The 18226-nt window shown below is 39.8% G+C and overlaps 7 protein-coding genes across 8 annotated transcripts; 3 read left to right on the plus strand and 4 right to left on the minus strand.

Moving 5' to 3' along the window:
- Positions 1-1196: 1196 nt before the first annotated feature.
- On the plus strand, positions 1197-3282 carry LOC110843658 (phospholipase ABHD3). 2 transcript variants are annotated; one of them, XM_022089663.2, is made up of 6 exons: positions 1197-1418; positions 1526-1622; positions 1704-1945; positions 2021-2165; positions 2244-2356; positions 2420-3282. In XM_022089663.2, exons 2-6 carry the CDS (start codon positions 1539-1541, stop codon positions 3003-3005), a joined length of 1170 nt encoding a protein of 389 aa, XP_021945355.1. In that variant the 5' UTR covers positions 1197-1418; positions 1526-1538; the 3' UTR covers positions 3006-3282. The 2 variants fall into 2 exon arrangements, with proteins under 2 accessions (XP_021945355.1, XP_035704726.1); XM_035848833.1 differs by having other exon boundaries at positions 1197-1622.
- LOC118434709 lies at positions 3121-4930 on the minus strand. The gene is made up of 8 exons (XM_035848832.1): positions 4807-4930; positions 4489-4740; positions 4249-4411; positions 4117-4190; positions 3989-4036; positions 3455-3920; positions 3284-3390; positions 3121-3209 (listed from the first exon to the last, which is right to left on the minus strand). Exons 1-8 carry the CDS (start codon positions 4855-4857, stop codon positions 3198-3200), a joined length of 1173 nt encoding a protein of 390 aa, XP_035704725.1. The 5' UTR covers positions 4858-4930; the 3' UTR covers positions 3121-3197.
- Positions 4931-5359: 429 nt separating this feature from the next.
- Positions 5360-8113, minus strand: LOC110842629 (formin-like protein 20). The gene is made up of 4 exons (XM_022088395.2): positions 7357-8113; positions 5879-7281; positions 5591-5819; positions 5360-5517 (listed from the first exon to the last, which is right to left on the minus strand). Exons 1-4 carry the CDS (start codon positions 8111-8113, stop codon positions 5360-5362), a joined length of 2547 nt encoding a protein of 848 aa, XP_021944087.2.
- Positions 8114-8824: 711 nt separating this feature from the next.
- On the minus strand, positions 8825-10509 carry LOC118434687. The gene is made up of 4 exons (XM_035848755.1): positions 9941-10509; positions 9611-9774; positions 9506-9547; positions 8825-9436 (listed from the first exon to the last, which is right to left on the minus strand). The coding sequence occupies exons 1-4, from the start codon at positions 10032-10034 to the stop codon at positions 8825-8827; spliced, it is 912 nt and encodes a 303-aa protein (XP_035704648.1). The 5' UTR covers positions 10035-10509.
- A 172-nt stretch (positions 10510-10681) lies between these two features.
- On the plus strand, positions 10682-13108 carry LOC110842886 (26S proteasome non-ATPase regulatory subunit 5). The gene is made up of 7 exons (XM_022088746.2): positions 10682-10824; positions 10897-11116; positions 11191-11335; positions 11417-12107; positions 12202-12305; positions 12389-12560; positions 12638-13108. The coding sequence occupies exons 2-7, from the start codon at positions 10917-10919 to the stop codon at positions 12844-12846; spliced, it is 1521 nt and encodes a 506-aa protein (XP_021944438.1). The 5' UTR covers positions 10682-10824; positions 10897-10916; the 3' UTR covers positions 12847-13108.
- On the minus strand, positions 12912-14506 carry LOC110842887 (6-phosphogluconolactonase). Its single transcript, XM_022088747.2, has 4 exons — positions 14283-14506; positions 14076-14222; positions 13471-13973; positions 12912-13393 (listed from the first exon to the last, which is right to left on the minus strand). The coding sequence occupies exons 2-4, from the start codon at positions 14206-14208 to the stop codon at positions 13307-13309; spliced, it is 723 nt and encodes a 240-aa protein (XP_021944439.1). The 5' UTR covers positions 14209-14222; positions 14283-14506; the 3' UTR covers positions 12912-13306.
- Positions 14507-14521: 15 nt separating this feature from the next.
- Positions 14522-18153, plus strand: LOC110842885 (histone-lysine N-methyltransferase EHMT2). Its single transcript, XM_022088745.2, has 9 exons — positions 14522-15020; positions 15085-15196; positions 15409-15514; positions 15579-15799; positions 15862-16091; positions 16169-16515; positions 16590-16799; positions 16863-17514; positions 17590-18153. Exons 1-9 carry the CDS (start codon positions 14823-14825, stop codon positions 17764-17766), a joined length of 2253 nt encoding a protein of 750 aa, XP_021944437.1. The 5' UTR covers positions 14522-14822; the 3' UTR covers positions 17767-18153.
- Positions 18154-18226: the final 73 nt, after the last annotated feature.

Genomic DNA, 18226 nt, shown 5'->3' on the forward strand with positions numbered 1-18226 from the left:
CCAAATTTCAGCTTAATTGGACGATTTTGAAAAATCAGTTTGAGTGACCCCATAGGGTCCCTCCAGATAAAAATTTTCGCAAATTCACTTCATATCTTTTCATTAGAAGCCATTAGTTACATATTTACCAAATTTCAGCTTTCTACAACAATTTTGAAAATTTGATGCATAATAACCCCACCACCCATATGGCCCCCACCGGCCAACCACTTGACCGATTCGGCTCATCTTCGAACTTGATTTGTCTTTTGGGTAGATATAGATGTGGTAAAAATTTCAAGTCGATCGGTTGAGTTTGAAGAGAGTTATCGCGAAGACAGACGGACGGACGGACAGACAGACAGACATAACGGGTACATAAGCCCTGGCTCGGGCTAAAAATGAAGTTAGATGTCGAAAATTTATGAAAATTGAATTTTTATTGAAAACTCATGTTAAACATGAAAGGAAACAAATACAATTTTCAATGCAATGTGCTATGCAGCGTGAGATTTATTTAAATTGAAACGGAAACATGGTTCACGATATGCCTGATAAGATTGGTCCTTATCAGTACAAAATGGTCATCTCTGATTTTTGGAAGTCACTGACTGGAGCCAAACCGGTCCATTTCATGGAACGTTACTCGTTTCGACTACCTACAGGTACATGAACAAACTGATGCGAATTTCGCAATGCGAAAGTGTAAAACAAATAGGTGGCATCAAGGTACAAATTTATAAGTAGTCCGCTGCCTGCTAAAAAAATATTTTGTTACAATTTTTCCTTACGAGTTTAAACATTGAGTGCTTATCATGTCTTCCGATATAAAAATTAGCAATGCAATATACAACTTCAAGAAATTTACACTATGCCGAATGTTCCATAAATTGTGTTTAGATCATCTTATTGGCAATCATCATCAGTATAAATGTTTATGTCTCATTAAATTTTCAATTATTTATATTTCTCCAATAAAAAATCCAAGTGGTTTTGTTAGGTCTGGGAAACCCAGGAGGACTAATAAACATGTAATAAAAAGTGCAATTTTCCATGCATTGTGTTGTAATTGTATATAGCATGCGGCAGATTGCAATTTATACATATTTATATTATCTCGTTTTTGCAACCCGTTAAACAATATGCCTAATAGCGTATTGAATATTTATGCAATATGCATGCAAGCCTGTATCACTTTGGCTGTGTAAAAATCACATGGGCATAAAACAGTCTGGGTGACGACTTCAATAACATGACACATGATCAGTATCTATCTCTTGGGAAATATATCGACAGGTGTTAATTAGTATTAATTAATTAGTAATTAATTACCAGTACCACTTTTGTACGATTTCATACATATGGTATAGCAAAGTCATACTATAAAGGACGTACACAGATCGATAACTAACTAATATCGCTATTCGCCGGTTTTGTTGGTAAAAATTGAAGTTAAACTATTCAGCAATTGTGTAGCGTATTAATATTTTTGGTGTGGTCACAAATTTTGACAACTTGTTGACCATTCTTCTATCTCCACCGAAAGAACTATCGTCACGATGAGCGGCTTATTGGTCATCTTGGGGTCGGCAGCATCCGCTATTGTTGCTGTTTCCGCGTATTACACACTATTTGTGAAGAAGGCAAGGCAGTTATAATCTGAAATTATTAATAATAACTTGACTAAATAAATGACTTGTGTAATTTGACCATTTGCTCCTCAGAAGCCTAACGTGTACACAGGAAATGAAAAGCTGAGGACCTTTCTGGACAAGAATGTTCCCATGTTGAAGGATAACTTCTCGCCGTCCCCACTTTATTGGGAAGGTCGACTTCAAACCGTGCTTGGTTTGGTTTATCGAGATGTTCCCCCGGCTAGATTTCCGTATCAAAGGGAATTATTCAGTCTGAGTGATGGAGGCGAAGTTGGATTGGATTTCGCCATGGTCGATACTCCAAAAGACGGGTAGGAAATATTAAGAATTTTGAAATTGTTACTCTTTAAGAATTTTTAAACAATGCATATTCTAATTCACATCAGGAAATCCCTCCTGGTTATGTTTTTCCCTGGACTGACGAGTTCTTCTCAATCCTGCTATGTACGAACTTTGGTCACATCTCTGAACAACATTGGTGTGTCGGTTGTTGTATTTAACAATCGAGGACTTGGAGGAGTACCGTTCAAGGTGGGTTGGAGGATTACTTCTCCAATTAATAGTTTTAAGTATGCATGAATTACTAACAATTATAATTTGCTGTTGTAGACTCCGAGGACATTTTCAGCCTCAAGTACAGAAGATGCGGTAGAAGTGATTCAGTATTTGAAACAAAAGTACCCTGGACAAAGAATGATGGGGTTGGGAACATCATTGGGAGGGTTTGTTAATTTATATTAATTTTAATTTCATGGAAGATTCAAGCAGTTCTTTTGATGTCACAGGATGGTGCTTTGCAAGTATTTGGTCACATATCCAAAAGAAGCTGCCGAAATGTTTGAAGCTGCTACAATAATCTCGATAAGTTGGGATGCGAATGGAGGAACTGCCAATTTAGAGAACAACTTAATTAATCGCTACCTAATTAATATGCAACTGACAAAATCTCTGGTCAATCTTGCCAAAAAATTCCTTAAAACGGTTAAACCCCCCGAGACCTTTGACATGGATGCGGTTATGAAGGCTAAAACCGTTCGTGAGTTTGACGCGGCTGTCACTGCGCCTCAATTTGGATTTTCGACCGTGGAAGATTACTACGCCTCTGCTACGACGAAGGGTCACGTTCACAAATTTCCCATTCCGGTTTTCTGTCTTAATGCTGAGGACGATCCAATGTGCCCGGAAAGTGATCTACCTACAGACGAAGCATCAGCTACAGGGTCAAAGCTGGCCCTTGTAAGCACGAAGTATGGTGGTCATCTAGGATTTTTGGAAGGGACGGGAAACAAACCGGTCCATTTCATGGAACGCTTTGTCGAACAGCTCGTTTCCGGAATTCGACTACATGGACAAACTGATCTTAAGTTGTAATGAAAGTGAGACTTTATTCGAATTTATGTATTTCCATATACGTTAAGTATACGCCATAAATTACAGGTAAATATTGTTGGTATTATCTATTATTTATTAATTTCTTTCTTGTTTGTCTTCTATTTCCAAAAAAAATTGCGTAAAGCAATTAAAACTGTTCTTCTCACGGCTGGTGAAATTCGTTCATATATTTTAGTAACAGAACTGAAATGCACACAAAAAGACACTTATACATTGATATAAATTGATTAAATAACCATTATCCTGTCACCACTTACTCCCGTAACATTTGCATCTTTGTACCGCCGCACGATCAAGTTATGGGCACGACATGTCCAAAAGAGAAAACGGGTCGCATTCTCATTATATTTGCGACTCTTCCACTCTATGCAAATATCGAAATATGAATAATTTTATCCTCAAAATGAAACTATTTAATACAGTCTCACCATCAGCATAAATGGTTTGATACAATGACATCGAGCTATCATTGTACGATTGGATATCCGAATCCTCGTTTATCGCCGTCACATTAACCACATCGAACAAAATCTGCTCCCTGACATCTCTATCAATAAATTTTGGAACGATGGCTTCTGCAATCTTTCGATAATCAGGAGGAACCCGAGCATCGACCTGTTTCTTGACATCTTCCTCCTTAACGACTCCCTGCAAAATGAACTTGGCCGTTCGCTCACAGTTCGCTACGTTATTACTGTACATCACAATGGTCGTGTTCTTCCAATCAAAATCCTTCCCGACCAGTGCCATCAAATGGGTCGCACTAAAATTTTTGAGGGCATAATACCGATCCACGATGGGATCAGGGTTTAATTGAAAAGGAATTGGCACTGTTTTGCAGCAATCGCCACGTCGAGATGATTGTTCAATCCAGTCGTAACAGCGACTGTTGTCCTTTCAGATAAGAAAATATTTAAGATAACGACACCAAATTTTAGTTCGGTTTAATCTGCGTAACATACTTCTGGTTGATCGATGGATTGGTTTTTCGACCCTGCTGAACTGCACGCCTTGAAGAAGTAAATAATGCAAAATTAAGTTAACCCAAGAGCCAAAATTAATTCAATATTTCCGAAATGTGCACATCCACCTGGTTTTCTGCAGTGTAGTATGCATTCCAAGCCGTCCAATAGGATTCGTAGGACTCTTTTAGTTCCGGTATATCTGTAAATTTGCTGAGATGTCAAGTCAAAGTCTCTGCAATTATACAAACTGGACTAACTTGCAAAAGGCGAATCTCCCCCGGTCGTAATTTTGTTCAATTTTTCTTTAATGTCACTCTGGACACTGGAGGGCAGATTTTTCATGAGTTGCTCTGCCAGATTGAGAGGTGTTATAGGTTTGCTGCCCAAACTATTGTCAACGAGGCATTTGAAGGCTTTCCACTACAAGAAATAATACGTAAATCATTGCTATTTATGTATGTACCTGTGAAGAATATATTAGAAATTGTGTTGCATACGGCAGATTTGACGATTAAGTCCGATTTGGCACCCACTTTGCCGAAACAGTTCTCAGGGTCCTTATACATGGAAGGAGCGTCATACCGTTTTGCTGCGCAACAAGTAAAGTTGAGATCTGTCAAGTGGTCATTTCTTGCACAAGGGTCCCACAAATCGAGACGGTCGGGAGGTGCAGTGTATCCCGGAGTGGTCGTGGTCGTAGTAGTGGTCGTGGTGGTAGTCGTAGTTGTGGTATTTGCATTACACGAAGTCTGGAAGACACATTCAAATTTTTAAGAGATTGGAATTAAAGTGTTGATTAACAATGTGAAAATTACTGTGCTCAACAAAACGAAGACTGGTAACAGAATCAGAGCGGAAGATTTCATGGTTAATTTTCCAACGCAAAGAAAGTATTTACACTGTATTTTTTGCAAAATGAAACATTCATTTCACAAATTAAGACTGAATTACGACGGTCATACAAGAGTTTATTTCACAATGTTTAGTATTACGTGCAGTGCAAATTTTTTTTGTGCGTGCAATAAAATAATATTCAATGAAACGTATTTTTGCATTGTATCCTCTTCCGGAATTGGTCACGATCATAAAATAATGGTATTTTTAAATGACAATTGACAAATAATATCTGTTCATGAAAACCCGCAGGGATTATCTATATACCTGGTTAGCAAAATATTTAATTTTGTTGTACACAATTTTTGGATGGATTTATTTTTCCAAGTACATAGATTGCCGCAGTTTATACAAATTGGTAGACTTCTTTACAATAATTTCAATTATTGCGGTGCGCTAGGGCGCATAACAATACGATAAGCTGACCACTTTTCCAGACACAATTTTTCACCCTTCAATTTTTGACATGTTATGTTATGAGAGACGGCTGGGTGTCGTTCCTCGAGAGACTTTTGGGATGGGAGACGGCATTGTAGACCATTGTCCATTGCTTGACCCCAAATTGATGGAGTTCAGCATATCGTCAAATTCTGAACAGTCTTCCTCCTCTGAACATTTTCTCCCACTTCCAACTAAATACATTTAAAAGAGAAAAACTTTGTAAAAAATGAACAGGAATGAAAGTTTTTTTTTGCTTGCGCATACGATTGTCCAATCCACAAGCACTCGCTCTCGGAAGGGGCAGCCCGTTCGGACCACGGTTGTTGGGGCATCTGCAAGGCTTCATGCATCCGATACGTTGTTTCGCCATTTTTGGGAACAATTCTGGGATTGTTCTATCTCCGAGGATGACATTCAACATGTTATCCACCGAATTAAGCACCATAGGTCGTAAAAGTCTACGTGTCATTTCAGGAACGGTGGCTCGGATGACCTGATTGAAGTCAAATTTCTCATGCATGTGTTTACAATTTACTATTTGACTCTACTTACCAGAAGGATCTTTTCTTTGGGAAGGGCTGACTTTAGCTTGTCCGTTGTAACGGTTTTCACAATGCTGGGAAGCTCTTGCATCATAGTTTGTCTGAACTGGAGGAGGAGTTGTTGCAAATAGTTGGCAATTTCTTCCATAAATGGATCACGACGGGGTAGAATTTGGGGGGCCTGGGTAATGGGGAGTGGCCGGGATGCCGGTCCGACGAATACTGGCGGTGGTGGTGGTAGTGGGGGCGGTGTGGGTGGACCCATTGGTCTGGGTGAAAAGTTGCTTGAATTTTGAAGGAATCTTGTGGGTGGACCCCTTGGTCTGGGTGACCAGTTGCTTGAATTTTCAAGGAATCTTGTGGGTGAATAGTTGGGGTTGAGTGTCCAGTTGCTTGGATTTTCAAGGAATCTTGTGGGTGAATAGTTGGAGTTGGATAAGGCTGGAATTTGGGAGGATTGATATACCCTGCTGTGGTCAGCACTAGAGCCGGAGAACGGATTCGGTATGCTGCTGGTACCACTAGAGTCGAATGATAAGGTTGGAAATGGGGAGAATGGTAAGCTGCTACTGGGAGCACTAGAGTCGGATGATAAGTCTGGATATTGATGGAGTGGTATTCCTCCGAAATAGCTGTTATCACTCGAGCCGTATGATAAGTCCGGATATTGGGCGAATGGATTTGATCCGCTGCTGGGAGCACTGGGGTCATATGTTAAGTTTTGAGGTGGTAGTGGTGGAGGCGGGGTTGGACCGATTGGTCTGGGAGATGGTCCGCTGCTGGGGGCAGTGGAGCCGTATGATAAGTCCGGATATTGGGAGAATGGATTTGATCCGTTGCTGGGGGCACTGGAGCCGTATGATAAGTCCGGATATTGGGAGAATGGATTTGATCCGCTGCTGGGGGCACTGGAGCCGTATGTTAAATTTTGAGGTTGTGGTGGTGGTGGGGGTGGACCCATTGGTCTGGGTGATGGTCCTTGTGGTGGTGGTGGTGGGGGTGGACCCATTGGCCTGGCTGATGGTCCTTGTGGCGGTGGTGGTGGGGGTGGACCCATTGGCCTGGCTGATGGTCCTTGTGGTGGTGGTGGTGGGGGTGGACCCATTGGTCTAGCTGATGGTCCTTGTGGCGGTGGTGGTGGGGGTGGACCCATTGGCCTGGCTGATGGTCCTTGTGGTGGTGGTGGTGGGGGTGGACCCATTGGCCTGGCTGATGGTCCTTGTGGTGGTGGTGGTGGGGGTGGACCCATTGGTCTGCGAGGTGGACCTTGTGGCGGTGGTGGGGGCCCGGGTGGGCGGACTTTTTGTTGGCGTTCTGGCCAAACTGGCGGAGTATAACTTAAGTAATTCCGATAACTCCCGTCAAAAGTTGCTGAAGTGAAGGGGTCTATACTCGAATCCCAATCATTTGAATCTGGGATTTATTAAGAATAATTCATATCAATTAAAATCAAACATGTGTATCGGTTCCTCATAATATTTTACGAACCATAGTCAGTCCCGTACACATAGTCATCCCGACTCAGACTCTGCCCCGTCGGTGGTTGAGCGGCTCTATAATCGGATGAATTGTCCAGCATCCAGACTGGATTAACTTCCTGGGGTCCATAACCTCTCAAGTGCATAAATTGAGGTGGGGGCGAGTGTTGTGGGGCAGCATACGTTTCGTTCATGTTTCTTCCCCCAGCTGCATTTGGATTCCCAGCATCGTATGTCGCGTTTGGATTCCTGGCGTCGTATGTTGCGTTTGGATTCCTAGCGTCGTATGTCGCATTTGGATTCCTGGCGTCGTATGTCGCGTTTGGATTATTTCCACCCCCGCCTCTTGATATTTCAAGCGCTAGGTCTGCGGTTGCTGGGCGGTCGAAAGTGGCGTTTGGGAGGCGTCGAGGCATCGTTAAATCCAAATTCCCGGGGGCTGTGCCAGGTCGCAAATTACTGAAATCCAAGATGGGATTGGTCGTGTTCATGGTACGATTCGGGGTCGACGATAAGATCGGTTGAAAATTCGAATTATTCCGAGCGGCGGAAGAAGAGTCGGGTGAAAACGGCATTGGATATTGCGAAAATGGATTTCCTCTGCTGCTGCCAGCACTTCGATTGTGGGGTTGGCTCATGTCGTCCATCGTCACTTCGGCCCCATAACTTTTCTCGACCGTTTGTGCCAGCTGTTCTCTTGCCTGGGTCGCATTCAGCACTCGAGGTGGGCTGGGGTCGGTCAATGCTGAAGATGAGGGAGATGCCATTTTTGGTGATCTCCTTGTGACCGCGTCGTGACGTGACGCTTAAGATACTAGAATTTTGATGACACTAATAATTTTGGGTAACAAGGGGGGCGAAGGGCTGCCCTGTTGTGAAAATTTCAGGATTGACAAAACTAAAATTATGGAGAAATCTGATTCAGGCGTAGACTGAGAAAAACTTAAGCTGAGCGAAAGCATGGCAACAAAAAATCAAGAAAAAAAATATTTTTTCTCTACTCCCAAAGAAAATTTTATATGTATTTTAGCCAAGGTCCTAAAGTGTTACATAAGTGTTATAGTACTTGATGTTATCAATTTTTATGATAAAACTTAGAAAATGAACTTATAATAGCTATGTTGCATGAATAAAATATTTTGTACGAAAATTATGGCCTGTGCTTTTGAAACATGCAAATAGATAATGTGATGCAATGTCTATATTTCATTAATGTGTTTGTGTTTAAATAAATATTTTTAAATTGTAAATCATTTCGAAACTTGGTTTTGCTTGGCCATTTCTATTAGTATATTTGACTAAATTTGCAAAATTAGGACTACAGAAGAATGATACAAGAATTTGACGACAAAAGTATGTACTACTGTTATTTTTAATTTCTTATTTTAAGCGCTCAACGACCCCCTGAGTTTTTGGGGAATTGCTTTAATTGTTGCTGTTTGGGGCGCTCGTCCAATTGCTTCCATTTCCAGTTCTACTTATGTATTTCTGTTTCGAGATGCTGCGGACGGCATGGAACACGCGGCGTTGTTCCTCGTGCATGGACACGTGTTGATACAGTCTTGCGGAAATTGTTCTCTTCTACTTTCTGAAATTTGTTGTCTCCTGTCTTCTGCATCTCGTTCTTCTTGTTGTCTCCTCCTCCGTTCCATAATTTCTGCTGCCCTCCGTTGTCCACTTGCTTCTCTCTTCTGTTCTAAAAGATCTTCTCTCCGCCGTTCTATTACCGAACTTCTTTCTGCACTTTGATCTCTCCTCCTAAACGAACAACTTTTGCCCCCACGGCTTCCCCCCACGGGTTCTCTACTCCTTTCCACAAATTGTGCTTTCCTCATGCATGGACACGTGTTGATACAGTTTTCCGGAAATTTTTCTGCTTCTTGCGAACCATCTTGAGAACTATCTTTCAGTTGTGAATTATTTGTTTGTCCACAAATGCAGGGTTTGCTACAGACGAGATTTCCATCCTTTAGAGCCTTCACGACGTTGTTGATTGCAGGACCGTATTTTCCTATCAAGACCTCCGTGACCACGGAAGGCAAGGTTGATTTCAATTTTTCCATTATTAGTTCTTCCAAGTTCTGTACCACCTACAATTGCATAGTATTAAGTTAAGCTACTACGAGCTCGTATTTAAAATTTGCAAATTAGACACATACCTTATTCACTACAATTCTTGGAACTCGATTGATCAAAAGTTGCTGAAAAAATCAATACGAAGTTATCAAATATTCTATATAAAATGTGATAATATCTTGTATCACTTCTTTATATGCGTCCGCAATCATTGGGATTTTAGACTCGATCAATTCTATCTTTAATTTGTCGCAAAGTTTGTCGATGAAGTAATGAAGCTCATTTAAGACGGTGCCGGGAAGTCCACTCCCTTCCGGTGGGGGCAAACTTGCGTCGCGGGTGTACATGGGTCCTAAATTTTAGAGTAGAAATGAATGTAGGACAATAATTGGTTAAATAATTTGAAGAATAATTGATTATAGATTAGTCATATATACGATTGTTAGGAAATAAATAACTATGTAATACAATTAAATTAATTATTATTATTAAATTGCTCAGAAAAGAAGGGGTCATACTTTGTATGGACATGTTGCGAGAGTCGTGCAAACTTCCGGATCCATCTTGGTTATTAGGAATTGATCCGTTGAAGAGGCTGCTGTTGAAGGACATTATTGTTTCTGAGGTTGGATTGGGTGGGTATGAATTTAGAAATTTGATTTACTGAGAATTTAGATGGGAGTGGGATCGACCGTGTAAAATTTATTATTGCGGAAATTGAAAATTTCTCAGAACGAGAGTCTGACTTCTGTCGAAATTTAGTTGAACTTTGTAGTTACCGATTTAACTTGACGACAAGTAATTCGTGAATGTTTTGGCATTCAGTGTGAAAAGGTGCTATGAAATTGATTTCAATGCAAAATCAACCAGAGTTTTGTGAAAATTGATATGCAGCACACCTACATACTACTAATTTGACCCACATCTTCAAATTCGGTTGTTGCATATGCATTGCCCAGCGTTTTGGTCAAAGTTGGTCCAGAAATGCCTGTTAGAGCTATCGAAAGACGGACGGACGAACGCATGATGATTACATAAGCCCTGGTTTGGGCTAAAAAAATTAGTAAAAGTAGATCATAAAACAAGCTATATAGACTTTATTTTCATGAAAAAATTTAGACAGTGGGCAACGCTTCGAGAAAAGACATGCAGACAAAAATGCATGAGAAAAGATGAGGTGAGACAAAGCACGCAGCCGGTAAAACTTTAGTTCGCGTACGTGCTTCTGATCAGAGATTTGACTCAAATCATTTGAGTGTGTTTTTTTGAAAATCAGTCAAAGTTGCTGAGCTCATAGTTAAAAGTTTAATTATATTATTATTTGCATTTTTCTCACAAACTTCAAATTTTCAAACTTTTAACCTGCGTTAAATAATATTTGTGTTTAACCACTGTGAATAAGGTAAATTTTTAGCGGATTTTGTATTTCCTGTCGTAAAATTTAGTGTAAAATTATTTTTGTATCGTTTTTCAGCTGCAGTTTAACATTTAAAAATGGGTTCCACTGCCGAAACCGGAACGATTTTGGAGAAGCTGTTTGGAAGTATTGAAACCGTGGCGGATGATAAGGCCCGGATGGAGCTGTTGACCAACCTGAAATTAGCGATGGGTACCCTGTCCAGGGCTCAGCTAATGGAACACATGAACAATCTCAACTTGGAGGTTTTGTTCGGTTGTTTGGTTTCCGATAACTCGTGAGTGGTAACAATTAATTGTATAAATTAAGGGAAAACGATGATGCAATATTCATTCTTGCTTTCTTATCTAGAGAACAAATCCAATCCACGTGCGACATTTTGAAAAATTTGATGACCGTTCTTGATCCGGTAGCTTGTCTGGATAAGTATCACGAGTCCATCACGCAAGGATTTAGTCATGATGCGCCAGAAGTTCCTGCATTGATTATGTCACATGTACGCATCAGTTTTGAATTTATTTTCCAACTATAATTGGTTTACAAAATTGAAATGCTAAAATTTACGTCATTTCTATAGCTTACTCGTTGTATCGAGGTGGATGAATCTTCTCTAAACAAGTATCCTAACCTGAGAGTCGCCGTCATTGGTCAGCTTGCGTCGGAAGAGTTGAATGCAGCAAAGGAAGCGGACAAGCTCCTTATGAAGTATGGGACGACAAAGTCAGGAAAAGACTACTTTTTGAGCCAGGAAGCAGTCGATACATTCAACGCCCTTTTGAACAAGAAACCATCAATCAGCGAAACTAAAAAGTTTCGAGTTTATGAAGTCCTTACCAACATTTCGACGTTGTCTGCGGACCATTTCAACACTTTGAACACCTCTGTCGGACTGATGAACTTGTTGATCACGCTTTCTTTCAAGTCGGACGACTTCTTGGGACAAATTAACGCTATTGAGATCTTGGCAAACTTGGCTGGGTGTCCACATGGTCAGGAGGCGTTGAAGACTGCTGGAGTATTCCAAGAGATTAAGACTCTCACAGAGTCACTAGGAACAGAGCCCCATGGAGAAATCCTGCTTCCAGGAATTATTAAGTTCATCGGAAAAGTGGGCGCTGTGTCGTTGCCACCAACAGAAATGACAGCACTCGTGATGACAACGATCCTTCAGAGTGGGATAAACTTTCCACTTAAGACTGTCGCAGTTGAGGCTTTCGCCCACATTGGAGGAACGGTGGAAGGCAAACAGTACTACAAAAACTTACCAAGTAATTGCTAATAATTTAAGTAATTTATTAGCAAAAATGTAAATACTTGGTTTAGTAAAATGAACGTCTAATGTCAATTTCTGCTTGTATATAGATATTCGGAAATATTTCGAACTGATTCGGGAACTCTTGTCGATTGCTCCTACCGAATCTCGAACGCGTGGACTGGAAGCGATGTCATTTCTGTTTGGATCTGACGTATGCAAATTAGTCTTACTTATTGACTTTCCATTTGTTTCCAGTTATGTATGTATTATTGTATTTTTAACTTTAATGCTTAGGAAGCAAATGAAGACTGCCTCCCCCACTGGTTCAATATCCTTTTTCACGATATGTCAGAATTAATGGATTTGGTACGTTTGCCATTCCCTGAAATGCGAATCGCAGCACTGAATTTTCTCTCGAGCATAGCACATTTGGAATGGGCACAAAGACATTACCTCAAAGGAGCCGGTCAGTTATTCTAGTTTGTTATCTTGTCTATTTATTAGTGAAAATGACTCAAATTATGAAACTATATTTTTCTGCAGGTGTTATCGAGTTTTTAACCAGCCGTAATCCTGAACCTGTGAAAGAGTGTGTCTATGCCAAGTTCCGGCTGGTCCAAATTATTGTGGATTCACCATCTGCAGCAAAAATACTGTCGGCGGAGAACATGGCATTGTTGAAGCTGTACATTCATCAAGGACCATTCTATGCTCATGCTGAAGCTACCGTAGCGACTGCCGGTGCAGAGTAACTTCTAGTTAAAACTACGTTTTCCTTAACACTTTGGTATGCAAATGGAAGAAAATTGTTCAAACATTTTTAAACGTTAAGTTATCATTTATTCTTAAACAATCGTTAGATTGACATACATGTTTAAATCTTCTTTATTTCTGTATTGCGAATGTACTACCAAAAATACCTATTGCGTGAGTGAGTAATTGCAACAAGTGGGAAATTAAATTTATTACTGATTGCTAATTATCTTAAATAAAGCAGATATGTTTCAACCATCACCAGAAGAATTACAATAATCATCATTTATCTCAAACATTTTACATGACATATTTATCGTTTTCTGAAATAATTAACTATTTTTCTTTGGTTTCGTTCGTCGGTAACTTGACTTTTAAATGTGTTCCTTGTGCTGATAATATTTAACTAAGGGAGCAATTTTGGACATTGGTTGAGCGCATATTCATAATTAAGAAAATTTATTTGGCGTCATTTAGAATCCATTCCAAATGACCACCTGGATTATCGACGCGTCCAATGGGGAAATCTTGACCATTTTGCACTTTCTATTGATTATTATTGATTCGAATTAAAATCAAATTTATATAAAAATAGTTAATTTCATGTGATGATGATTACCCACCTCTAAAATGTCCCATTTTTCTTTCCCTTTCCCCGCAATTAAGATATTGGTCGCCTTATTGATGAACGTGTAGGTCAACGTGATTCTGGCAGGGGGAGGTTTTGGCGAATCCTCAATGTTCGTTACCCAACAATCCCCAACACTCAGAGCGGCATGATTAGGAAATAGAGAGCAAGTGTGTCCATCAGGTCCAACACCAAGCAAAAGACAATCCGCCATCCCGTAAGAAGGACTATTTTTCTCTTCTTCGGTCCACAAAGCTCTTAACTTTGCCTCGTAGTCCTTCGCCGCTTCAACCCCGGCCAAGGAACAGTCCGCCGCGACAAAGTTGGCTTCTGGAAATGATGCAAGTGTAGGAAACAGTTTTATCTTGTATTGTCCGTATGTCGATTCGCTATCGTCCTCAGGAACGAGGCGCTCATCACATAAAAATATTTTCCACGCGGTCCAATCCGTATTTAGTTTTGGGAGACCTTCCGCCAAAATGGAGATAATGGACCCCCCTAAATAAAAAAAATTACACGACTAATTAACCACCAACTTTTGATAATGCAATAATAACATGACCCTTAATTTAAACCAACATTATTAATTATATTACTTACCTGACACCCCCAAGAGAAAAACACCTCTCGATGAAATTGCCTCATTCGCAATTTCTTGAATTTTCTCGCACAAATAAGAATTATAGTTCTCATCGGAGAGCTGAGTTACCAGGAATTTTGCAGGGACGGCCATCGTCACACTAAAATCTTATATAGTAATTCAAATATTATTAAATTCCTGACTTGAAATTCATAAAATTTCTTTACCAGATGTGAAGAAGAAAGAGTAACACTTCTTTGACGGACGGAAGTCGGGTCGTGGTCACTGGTTCGTGACAAGACAAGACTTTCTTACCGGTTTGTGGTTTTAGTGTACGGTGGTTTTGTGGTGGTGCAATGATCTTCTTGCTGCTGCGTTACTTGTAATAATACTTCCTTCTTTTAGAGATTTAAACATAAAAAATGTGATCCAATTTAATTTTACGCAGTGCAGTGCAAAAAACACAAAAAATAACGAAATTAACCGGCCGGTCTTCTCCCACCACTCATCTCTGCAGTCTCAGAGTCTCACTTCATTATTTTTATCATATGTTGTTGCAAATTCGAGTCCTTCGAAAAAAAATCTATAAAAAATTAATTTTTATTGTCACATCATAATTTTAATTTTTAATATAGCGAGCAGGGTTTCGAAAAGCTGAGTCTTGGGCACCTTTTATTTTCAAGTTTTGCTATAACTGAATAGAGCATTTTAAATTGAAATATTTGATTCTTTTGCTCGTTAAATAACATTAAATAAAAACATTAAATATGATTCGAACGGAGCAGACTAATCATAATGTTGAGGGTCAAAGCGAGAGAAGGGACGATGATTCTTCTGCTCGAACGAGTAAACGAGTTAGGAGAATTTCGACAAAGTTATTGATCGATTGCGGCGAGGATGTGGACTGGACACCGTTGGGTCAGGCTGGGGTGACGAACAGTGACGTTCTCAAGGAGTCAGAGGAGGTGGGTTAATTATTTGAGCAGTTAATTTTATAAATCTATTTACTGGCGATATTTTGTCTTGCAGTTAAACTTGCCGAAATTAGCCATGGAGGAGGAGTCTAATGGGTCATCGTCATCCTTGAAGAGGAAACGCACCGATGGACAAGCCAGACGACGACAAAGTTCAAAATGCAAGGGTAATAAAATGATTAGAATTTCTTAATCATGCCAGTCTTTTTCTTTTTTTAATAGTGAGGGACATATTTACATTATCATAAATTCTTGTTGCGTCAGTTTTACTGTGGTTTGTTTGCTTTACAAATGGAGAAACACTTAAAGTCACAAAATTAGATAAAGAAAATTAAACTCAATTATTGACTGGAAAATTAAGACGTTTATTTGAATATAGATCTTTGGACGGGCCGAGATACACGTTCACTGCCCCTGGTCAAAACTCCCCTGGCCTTGAATCAGCAGAACAATAAAAAAGTCAGTGTCGTCAAGCCCCGCACATCGTAAGTTTTATACAGTAAATATTATGGGGACTTCTTAAAAATAAATGTGTTTATTTATAAGCAGGTCTCTTCCCGATAAATCCATTGTCCTCTCTGAACAACAGTGTGTCACTAAACCGGTGGAATTACAATTTGGGCCAAGCAACCCTCGCTCTTCAAACTTGAGTACAATTATTAAACATAATCAAAATCTAACCTCAAAGCAACTCGGCCAGCAGATCGGAAATGAATTAATTGAAACGGAAGACAGTTGTGACGATGTGACTCGAATTACAGCATTTCTTGGTAAGTGAATCCAGTTTTCGATTTTAAAATCAGTAAATTTTTGACAAGCTTTGATTTTATAGAAGCTGGAGCTGACGTCAATACGTGTATTGCAAACACAATGGGGTTGACGCTACTTATGAAAGCAGTGGAATTAAGGAGCTTGAATCTAGTACACACTCTGTGTAGCTATAAAGCTAAATTAAATCTCCGGGACAAGTTTGGGTGCACTGCGCTAATGTTGGCAGCGGCTTATGACAAGTCAGAAATTGTCCGATATTTGGTGGGGGTAGGAGCAGATCCGTATGTCAAGGTATTTCAACTAAGATGGTTATTTTCACCATATATTTTTATTGTTATTGGTACCAAAATCAAAATTTTCCTATCCAGATGAGCCGTAATGGAATGACCTGTCTGCACATGATGGCAAAAGATGATAACGTGTTGGGAGCCAAAGCTCTGGATTTGCCGAAATGCTTGGACCTATTGGAAGTTCAAGATGCCAAAAAATGCACACCTCTGGCGACGGCGTGCCGGTTTAACTCAAATCGCATGGTGACGTTCCTGGCAGAATTGATTTCTCAGATGTCTCTGAATAAAATCGTATCCATTGTGGACAGTTATGGAGGAACTGCCTTACACTGGGGAGCATTTAAGGGGAACGTGGAGGTCATGATGACTTTGATAGGTCTTGGAGCTGATACTAACGCCCAGGATAATGACGGAAACACTCCAATGTAATAAATACGGTTCAGTTATTCGAATTTCATGTTAATCAGTAAAGATTATGGTTTGTTTATTGGTTGGTTAGGCACATCGTTGTATCTACTATTCAGTTTCGGCCTATACAAATGTTAGAAGTCTTGCTTACTGCTGGGGCCGAACCATCAATTCGCAATGCCGAAGGAAAATCTGTTATTGACATGTGTCCCTCTGATTTACGGAAAACTCTGAACAAATTACGGACTAATGTCAGGCTCTTCAGAAATTTCATGGACTCCCCAAGCTTATTTATCCTTGAGTATGCATAATACTAAATAATTAATTGTGCGTTGATCATATTTAAATATTTTTTCATCCACAGGGACCTCTCTCTCGGCTATGAAAGGAGATTTGCTATTCCCTGCGTGAACCATTTCGATTCGGCGACCCTCGCATATGGAAAAGACTTCAGCTACATTACAGAGCCCATCTATCCCTCCAACCCCCGTTTAAAAACTCCCCACCGCTGTGACTGTTCCAAAACAGGGTGTGAATCTGGTTCCCTTGAAAAGTGCAGTCATTACGAAATCGCCCCAGGTACCAACGGAGTTAGACTTTGTTACGAAGCGAGTGGCCGTGTCCTGCTGCCAGAACAACGAACATCTTTGCCCGTGGATGATTTCGAATTGTACGAATGTGGAAAATTATGCCCTTGCAATGCCAAAAAGTGTCAGAATCGCGTCGTACAGAAAGGACTATCGAAACAATTGCAAGTTTTTCGGACAGGCGCGACTGCTTCAAAAGGATGGGGAGTTCGCACGTTGCAAAATATTGTACGAAATGAATTTGTTAGCGAACTAGCCGGAGAAATCTTTTCTGCAGATTATTTCAAGACCTCAAACAGGATGAAGAGTGATAAGTCATTTCTCTATCAATTCAAGATTGACTCGGAGTCAGAAATGTACATCGATTGTGGAAAGTTTGGAAACGTGTCGAGATTTATAAACCACTCTTGTGACCCGAACCTGTTTCCCGTGAGCTAATTTTGATGACCTTGATATGTAAAGTTATTAATATTTTAATATTTTCAATGCATTTCATTCTTCCAGGTGAAAGTATTTGTAAATTCTGTTGCACCGAGACTCGCTTTTTTTGCAAAAACTGACATCTTATCAAAGCAAGAATTGACATTCGACTACACAATGCTCCATTCTCAGTTCCAAACTGTGGAACACTTTCCATTCAGATGTGAATGCAAAAGCTTAAATTGTAAGGATACCGCATAGGAATCAATTCGAGCAGCATTTATCTCCTGATTTTATAAAATGCCACCACGCTTTTTATGACGTTTTTTGTTCTATTGATTTTTTGTTATGCTTCGTTCATATCTTTTATGAGGGGTATATTGGATTTTTCACATACTAAGTATTTAACTGTTTTAGAGATTATGAAATATGATTCTCGTTAAAAGTGTAATAGAGTTTTTTTAGTCAGTTTTTTCAGTCATCCATACACGTTACGTATTTATGTATTAAACCTACGCTCATACCGGTTGTGGTTGTATTATGCAGGATTTTCCTAATGTTGTGCGAGTACCTCATTTTATGTTCCTCTCTAGATTGGAAAAAATGTTTTGACCTAATCAATTTGAATAAGAAAATCGTTATATAAAATTCTTGGAACGATGACTGTACTTTCCTGACATTTCATTTGGATGATTGATTGACATTTCCCCGGCTATAAACT

Source organism: Folsomia candida, unplaced genomic scaffold, assembly GCF_002217175.1.
Source record: "Folsomia candida strain VU population unplaced genomic scaffold, ASM221717v1 Fcan01_Sc002, whole genome shotgun sequence".
Classification (NCBI taxonomy): Eukaryota; Metazoa; Arthropoda; class Collembola; order Entomobryomorpha; family Isotomidae; genus Folsomia; species Folsomia candida.